The 9263-nt window shown below is 37.5% G+C and overlaps 1 protein-coding gene across 2 annotated transcripts in view; it reads right to left on the reverse strand.

Moving 5' to 3' along the window:
* Window positions 1-8795, reverse strand: part of GLRB (glycine receptor beta) — an 87659-nt gene extending 78864 nt beyond the window's left edge. Inside the window, exons 1-2 of one of the 2 annotated variants that reach the window (XM_017526029.2) lie at window positions 8656-8795; window positions 6809-6959 (exon numbers count right to left, since the gene is read on the reverse strand). In XM_017526029.2, coding sequence (XP_017381518.1) covers window positions 6809-6930 — 122 coding nt within the window. In that variant the 5' untranslated portion in view covers window positions 6931-6959; window positions 8656-8795. Of the gene's footprint in view, window positions 1-6808; window positions 6960-8394; window positions 8550-8655 lie in introns of those variants that run through there. The other variant, XM_037737609.1, reaches the window with a different exon arrangement.
* Between the last annotated feature and the right edge of the window lie 468 nt (window positions 8796-9263).

Below are 9263 nucleotides of genomic sequence, written 5' to 3' on the forward strand. Positions count from 1 at the left end.
AATCAGTTTAGTCTATTAGTGAATAGAAGATAAATAGATGGCTAATACAATACCCAGGCAACGTGTGGTAGCATTGATTATTCAACAGTAATCTACCCTTCTTAGTACATACAAACTGAAGTGCAAAAAAGGTTTCATTCAATGGTACAATCTCTCTCTGAAGAAGACAAAAAAAATCTCATAAACAGCATCAAACCATTTACATATGCACACACAAATTTAGTCTATGAAAAAACTAACAGAAAGAAATCACATTTTTCTCAATATACACAGAGAACAAGAACAAAAGTTAAAAGTTATTTATGTAATTCTTTTAAAGCTAGAGTACCAACAGCTTGAAGGAAAGGTAATTTGGAAGGTAGGATAATACATGCTAATATCACTATAAATAATAGCAGCCCTCAACACTTATGGGCTTGTTATTAACCTTCCCAGACCTAAGATACAAGTATGGACCAAAATGGGAGGAAAGAGGTAAGATTTCAAATGCAAATTTCAAACATATTAGTTGCACTAACTGTAAGCTATCAAATGTTTAAAATTCAAACAGTCTGCAACAAAAGATAGAAGTTTCTCTAACTCAGTGGTGGCAAAAATAATGTCGTATGTGACAAGGGGTTGTATAGCTTGGCCAAGTTCACTATTAAAAAGTGCTTATTATGTCTGCTGTGAGCAAAAATAGAAATGGCAAAGAATATTCACTTTCATTTTGAGGTAGTTCTGTTTTTTTAATTACTGTTATTCAATCAAAAAATCAGAAAGTATATTATAGTATTTCTAGTTTCATATATGATGTACCTACAAACATAAATCCATATAACTATGCCTTATAAATTATGGCAGGCATTGATTAGCTCATTATATTTGTTATCCTGTGTTCATCATTTCTTGAAAACTATAGTATCTTGACATATTTCCTCTTATAGCTAAAACTAAGGTCAGGAAAAAGAAAAGCTTTTCTGGGTTTGAATGAAATGTTTTCAAAAAACCTTGTTATTCATGAAATTTCAAGCCTTAATAGTAAGTTTCTTAATGCTTATTATTAACACATCACCAAGATATATTATCTCTGGTAGTAGAGCTTTCTAAGTCAATTCCCCCAAAATAAAGACATACTCAAATAAATAGATCAAGATAAACTTTTTAAAACACAATTCTCTATGGGTCATTTTGCTATTGGATAATGATAAGGCTGTAATCAAATACTATGTATGAGAATCACAGAATCTTAAAAATCTCACAAGTTGAAATCATATTATATCACGCTCTGGTTTAACCGCCTGTCTAATGCTCATTCTCTATAATATGCCCACCAAGTAATTATCCCACATGCCTGCGTACCTCCAGTTACCATGAACTTCGCAACCTCCCTTCTCAAAAAATTACATCTTGGTAGAACTCTTAGAAAGTTCTTCTGAACTTGGAGTTGAAAATATCCCTCCCTGAGGTTTCTATTTATTAGTACTGCTTTTAATTTTTGGTGCCAGGCAACAAAGTCTACTTTCTCATCACCATCATTTTTTTAAAACTTTGAAGACAATTTTCAAGTATCTCATTTCCTTCAGCTCTTTCTAATATGACATGATTTTCATTACTTTTACTATTATTATTTCTCTCTTCTGAAAATATTTTCTGTATTAGCACAGTGTAGAAATCTCTGTTAACCTTTCTTTAAATACTTCTATTAAGCAATATACTTAACATAAAATTAGTAAAATAATTTTACTATCAAAATAGTTTTTGTTTTGCTAATTTCATGTTAAGAATATGTTAATTTTAAGAATTTCTTTCTTAAAATACTAAATTGCATGTAGGTGTAAAAATATATAACTATTCATTTGTGTGATAATCATGTAATATTTTTTTTCCCAAATGTACTCTGCCAAGCTATGTTTTCCCTCATCCTATACTTGTGCAAGTGGCTTCTAGACCAAAGTGCAATTTATTCTTCAGTAGTGTTAGATCCATCTCATTTAGCCCTTCAAGATCATATTGAATCCTAATTCTGTCTCATATATTCACTACATGTCCCAATATCACATAGCCTCAGTTTGGATTTTTTCTCTGTCTAGTTTTATTTCAGTCATTGACAAATAATTGACTATGATGAGGCTAAAAACAAACTAGGTGACATAATCCAGAGTGAAGATGTTCCATTAGCTACCCAGTTGCTACCTCACCTAGTTTTCCTAATATTGAGACCATATTTCTAAATTTTCCACAGGGATAGTATCAGTCCATTTCAAGTAACCTAACAAAATCCAGATATAAAGACTTAATAAGAGATAGTCAAAGATCTTTATGTTTTTATTCACTTCATTAAACAAACTTTTATTATATATATATATGCTCCAGGAGCTTTGTTACTCTCTGGTGATTGGGTTAATCAAGACACTGCTCTCAAGGAGCTTACAATCTAGTGGGGAAAGTAGACAATTATAATAAATAATTACTATACTGTATTATAAACATGAGTGGTAATTAGGGAACTCTGGAGGCACAGAAAGTAGTTATCTAAATCTCACTGTCAGGATTAGGAAACGTTTCCCAAAGAAGACAATAGGGTTTGAGTCTGAGTTAAGTTTGAGGTCATTACAGGACAGTCAGTTTAAAGTGTTGGAGATATGGGTATGGTGCTCTTCAGAGAGGTACAGGCTCTATATACAGACATAGAAACCAACAGGAAGTGGTAGTTATAGTCATGAATTTAGATGGGATCACTAACACAGGTTAACTAAAAAAGAAGAAGAGAAGAGCATTGGCTTTTTAGGGAAAGGGAAAATCCCTCGCAGAGACATGAAAGAGTACGGTGTATGAGAGTTGACCACGTAAGTCTTAGGCAGGGGCACTGGTCCAGTTGGGGAAGATACTTCTAGAGGCTTCAGAAGCCAGTTCATCAGGAACCTTGTGTGTGGAGCTAAGAAATGTCCACCTTATCCAGAACACTATGGAGTCCTTAAAGTGCTCTCAATATTGACATGACCTGACTAGACTCAGGAAACGATTGGAAAATGTACAGTACAGTCAGTGTGGAGCATGAATTGAGCAAGAAAGATAAGAAGCAGGAAGACTGAAAAGGAGTCACCCAAGAAGGTGGGAAGGAGTAACTAAAGCAACATCCCACATGGGAATGAAAATTTAAGACATATTCCTAAGATGGTAATTGATAAGTTCTGGTGACTACTGAATTTGAGAACCTAAGTAGAAAGAGACGGTCTAAGGTGGCCCCCAGGATTTTATCTTGAATGGTAAAGGTGGCAATGGTATCATCTGGTGAGGAGTTCGCCACTCTCAGTGATCATTCATTGTATTATTCACATGATTCTGAGTTCAGGTTTTATCATCTCAAGTTAAATTTGAGTGCATGATGGGACAGCCAGGTTAAAATGGTGGATGTATGGGTGTGACACTCTTTAGAGAGGTCTGAGCTGGGTGTGACACTCTTCAGAGAGGTCTAAAGACTCATGAGTTAACAGTGAGTAGATGGTAACTACAACCATGGATTTCTACTCAGGCAGAATGGATAATCAGAGGAAAGACCAAAAGCTTAAAGGCAATGTCAAATGTAAGCTGTAAAATAAAAAGGTAACTGTCCAAGGACTTAACTAAAATATTTTTATTAATTTAAAGTTTATTTCTTATTTGTTAATACATATGAAAATTCTAAGTTTTTGGAAGCAAATGTATCAGATACTTTGTCAATCTGGTACTAGTGCTTCACTTATATATAAAAAAAATAACAGATAATCACATCAGTTTACCATTTTTCTCACATCTGAAAACAATGCAGGTTAAAAAAAGGAAAAGCAAAGAGGCCAAGAACATTTGATGATCTGACTCGAGCTCAGCACCAATAATAAATCTTAGAATATCAAGGAACTCAAGTCTTTCATTTCTCCTAAATTTTAAAACATGTTTCCTCTATTTACAGTCTTGTGGGAAAATGTTGTTATAACAGTAAAAGTGGAAGATTTCACTCCGGATTGCTGCACATGGACTGCTTATATATATGCACCCACATTGCTTCATCAGCTCTACTCAAAAAAACAAAAGTGCAAATAAATGAAAACACCACTAGGCAAGAATTTCACCATCCTGATGAGTATCAGGGTAGTCTGTAGTTGATTTCTGGGTTTTGTAATTTTAAATATTCCTCTTAATCAAGATGTTTAATGAATAAGCAACTTACATAGGCTGAGCAAACTGGATCATTCTCTAAGATACATACAATTTGCATATTCTTTCACAGCCCATTATTATAGCTCAAATTCTTAATTAAGATATCTGAAGCAATTTGATACAATAGATCCAATCATAGTCAGGGACAACCCTAGTCTTCTGAAGTTCTTAATTCAGTGATAATCAAATCGGAATTCTTAATGAAATGCTCAAATGAAAAATATACAACTCTAACTTTCCAAGGTACATCCGCTTTATAACAAGCGAGACTTTTGGCAGCATCCCATTGCAACTGTTAATAAGTCTTTATCTAGTCTCATAATTATTTTTAAAAGCCCATAATGTAAAAATTCAAAGATGAAATTTCAGTTAATTATTCAACATATCTAAAATATTGAGATATGGGCTTAACAGGTATATGTTGGGCCTTCCACTTGAAAATATCATATTCATCAAAAGAGAACTCATTGTTATGCTCTTTATTTACTAAATAAATTATTATTTAAAAATAATAAACACCATAAGTATATACAGTCTATACATAAGGCTATTTAATAATATAGTTCTGAAAAGACACAGAACATCCTCTAAGACATTCTCTCTTATTATATATGGTAGTCATAAGATTTGCTGTTGCTATGTTCAGAATAATTTCATTATGACATTTGATGTAAGGTGGGGGGTGAGTGTACAGGGGAGAACAAGAGCCTTATCTGCTTCCTCATATAGAGAAACCCAAGATGGCTTGATTCCATACATAGAATCACTGTGACTATAAGACATAGACAACAGTTTGTGTTAATATGCCAACATTAATCAAAGAAAAGGTAATATAAAGAATACCTAAAACATAAATGTCCTTTCATTTGGGAAGACTAAGGCCTGACAACGTCCAGTTCCCTAAAATGCTCATCTCCAACTTGTTGCACAAAAACTGTAACAGTGTAGATGGTTGTAGATTGTGGTTATTCCTGAACCTGCCTCCATTGTTCCCAGTTCATACCCAGCTGGGCAGATGGCCAAAAGGAGACACACAAACATAATTCAAGGCCATTGGGTCATACACCCAGAAATTGGACCCTGACATCAGACTGTCCTGCAGCACTAAAATAAGCAGGACTATTAAGGGGGAAAATCAGCAGATAGCTCTTAAAATGGAGCTGGATTTAATGCTAGACGTTATGTGGATCATGATACTGTCTCCAGAATTTTACTCTCACAAATTCACACCAACAACTATTAAAAAATACCACTTCTAGTGTCCTTTCTTTACAAAATACACTTCCCAAAATGTAACTTATCTCTTGCAGGACATCTGTAAAACTATAATAATATATATTTAAATAATAATGATGGTGGAATAAAATAAACTGTTATCTATGATCAATATTACATTTGAGAAATATTAATTGAAGATTACCTGTAATAGAAAATTAATTTTTATTCCAAATCACTGCATATGTTGCATTATTACCTAAAACACATTATATTTTGAGAAAGTTATTGGCTTATATCCTGTACAATTGCTCTATGTTACTTTCACTCACCAGTAAAGTTAATCTTTCCTGTTAAAAAAAAAAAAAAAAAAAAAAAAGACTCGGCGGGGCACAGTGGCTCACACCTGCAATCCCAACACTTTGGGAGGCCAAGGCAGACAGATCACCTGGGGTCAGAAGTTGGAGACCAGCCTGGTCAACATGGCATAACCCCATCTCTATTAAAAAATACAAAAATGTGCCAGGTGTGGTGGTGGATGCCTGTAATCCCAGCTACTTGGGAGGCTGAGGCAGGAGAATAACTTAAACCTGGGAGGTGGAGGTTGCAGTGAACCGACACTGTGCCACTGCACTCCAGCCTGGGTGATAGAGAGAGATTTTGTCTAAAAAAAAGACTCCACGTGACAAAGCTTTGTCTTCTGTGGGCGTTGTGTTGGATTTAGATTTTGTTTTTTCAAGTAACTTCAAAGTAAATGACCTGCTTTTTACAAAAATCCTAATTTCCTAATATTACTTATTTACAATTATTAAAATAGAAAATTGATCTTTCATACGAATCTCCTTTGCCATGCATACACATAAACGGACTTTAAGATCACAGTTTACTTATCTGACTTTTAAATAAAATATTATTAAATATTGGCCAGGCACGGTGGCTCACGCCTGTAATCCTAGCACTTTGGGAAGCCGAGGTGGGTGGATCACCTGAGGTCAGGAGTTCAAGACCAGCCTGGCCAACATGGTGAAACCCCATCTTTAAAATATTTTAGGAATTTTTAAAAAAACCTTTTGAACTGGTATTTGCTCAAAACACAGTATATCAGTATCCAATTAAAGTTGCATATTTAGCATAAGAAAGAAAGAGTGACTTTTTCCTACTTTTGAAAACAATGTATAAAAATTATATAAACCCATGTCATGATTAAAAAAAAAAAAAACTATAAAACTACCTTGAACACTGGGAATCAATTCTCACATTCTAAATCTCTCTTCACCCTATCATTTTCTATCTATGAAACAGATGGGATATGTATTCCGATATGAAAAGTTTTGTTGATGTGTGTCTTCATAAACCTTCTTAAAACATGCAATAACATTTCTCCATATAAGAATATAAGACATGAAGAACATACGATGGGCATAGATACTGCTTCTTTTTCCCCTTCCCTTTCTTTGAAGACTTTTCCTTAGAATAGGTTTCTTCCACCCACAAGGAAATTAAAATTAAAAAGGCAGTTGCCAATGAAAGCTTCATCTTGAAAACTTAAATTTCAGAAGATCGATCTAAAAGAGAGAACAAGAAAACGTTTACATTTATGAAGCAAATGCTAACTCTATGACTGTCCCTTTAAGTAAGGAGTATAATCATTACTACCCAAAGGGCAAGTACATTTGTACATCAAATTCTCATTGCTCAGTCCTACGTGGTAATATTTCACAATATATTTAGTATTTTTATATAGAAGTTGTAAACTTGTTTTTATATAGCAGTAAAAGTCAGTTTAAATAATGTCACATAGAAAACAAGATCCCAACGAGATATTATAGGTTACTGTGTAAAATTTCTGATTCTGTAGCTACACAAAATTGTAAATTGATATCGAATTGCACAGTATATCAAAATATGTTTAGAAAGCCTATGGAAGCATGCCTTAACACAGCGTTAAAATGATTATCTTGGGCTAGTACACTGGCAGTATTTTTAAAAAATTTTTATATTGTTTGAAATTAGTGTGTGTATTTTTTCAAAAACAATCTATTTTAAAGCACCAGACAATTCTAAGTGTTAAAAAGCTGAAAAATGAAAGAAAAAATTAGTATCAAAGAGTTTCACATTCTAAATTCATTGTGTATTAATTTAAATACATTAAATTGGCAAGCTACCTTTTTGTCCCAAAAACGTGCCTCTTAAGTTAGCTTTAAAGCTTCCATACTTATTGGCTACTAACATTTACCATCAAAACGATAACTTCAGAAATTCTAGGTAACATTACATGAAATAAAACAACAGGTGTTGTACTTTCTTTCAAATTATCATCCGAGCCATATTTTAATAACATTTTTCATGCTCAAATCAGAATTATATTCTTGCCAGAGAGTCTGATAAATAAAAAATAATTAAGCATCTACTGACACTGGAGAAGTTCAACCTCTTCTGCCTCCTTCATTTCTAAACATAAATTACTCTTTCATTGTTTTCTGCAGAGTAAAAGACCTGTCATATTCTTCAAGGCTAACTTAATTCTCATCTCTTCCTCACAAATTTGCTTCTCCCTCTGACTTGCTTTTCATCTTTTTCCCTCCAGGATTCTTCCCCTCATATTTCTCTTTTACACACATTCGAGGCAAGCCAAAGGGGCTTCTCCCTGGGTACTTTAAATTGAAGACAACAGAGGGGGCTCATCAGACCAACAGCAACAACACAAGGTTCTTCTCCTCTGGCAACTTTACAGCACTGGAGGCTCCCTTCCCCCATCCGACAGCAGCACCTGCTTCCAGACACCTTTGCCCCCAGCAGCAGGTACTTCTCCCACTTTCGCATCCTTGCCCCCACCCCCCTAAAAGGAGGGCCGGTTCGAAGGAGGAGACAGAGAAATTCAACACTCTGCTCCGTCCTCACCCCCAATTTTTCAAGGGGGACAGCTGCATTGACTGGAGGATCCTCATAAACAAAACAACGCCAGGAGCCCTCTTGGCCAACCTTGCGTTCCCTAATTACCCCGGCCCTCTGCATCCGTCCACCCAAGCGTCTCCGCGGGCGCCACCGCAGCGGGGACCCGGCTGCCGCGGCCAGACGCCCCGCGCCCCTCTCCCGCGCAGGGCAGCGCGCCTCCTCCCCTGCACGCCGCAATGCTCCTCGCGCCCCGCCGCCCCGGGCATGACCCGCTCTTTCCGCAGAGGCGTCTATTCCGGTCCCCAGACCACCGCCGCCGCCCCACCCCGCGTCCCCCGCTCCTACGTGGAGCTCCTGGCACTTACCCGGAGGCGCCCCTGCCCGCAACCGCCGGGCGAGATCTTGGCGGCTCCGGGCCGAGGTGGCGGTGGCTGCTGGGGATGCAGCGGACGCCGAGAGGGGGCAGCTGCGTCCCGGCCGCCCGCGCCACCGCCGAGCTCGGCTGACGCGCCTGATCTGGCCGCGGAGCCTGCGCCGTGGCGCGCCGCGGTTGGGGCCGCTGCGGGGACAGCGCGGGTCGCGCGGGAACCTGACGACTGCGGGTGGGGGAGGGAAGAGGTGTCCCGACAGAGCAACGTCACGGCACCGTCCCTTCGGGCATTGGAGGGGTTACCGAGCAGAAATGTGTCCCTCCTCACTCCTCGAGGGACTGAAGGAGTTGGGGGGAAGGGCGGGAATGACGGTATCCGTACAGATAGAAAAAACCTTTCAAGGAGCGGGGATTGCTTGGGGTCAGCTTTGGACCCTGAGCGACAAACAACAACAGAACAGCACATGACCTTCTTGGATCAAAGCGAACAAAACACATTTTCTGTAATTTCATCATGTGACTGGAATCCAGATATCCAACTTAATCCCCTAGTCTTCCAATTTCCAAAAGCCCGACCTTTCTGAACAAGCTTATATTGGTCAAA

The sequence above is a fragment of the Cebus imitator genome, unplaced genomic scaffold (genome assembly GCF_001604975.1).
Source record: "Cebus imitator isolate Cc_AM_T3 unplaced genomic scaffold, Cebus_imitator-1.0 Scaffold40, whole genome shotgun sequence".
Taxonomy (NCBI): Eukaryota; Metazoa; Chordata; class Mammalia; order Primates; family Cebidae; genus Cebus; species Cebus imitator.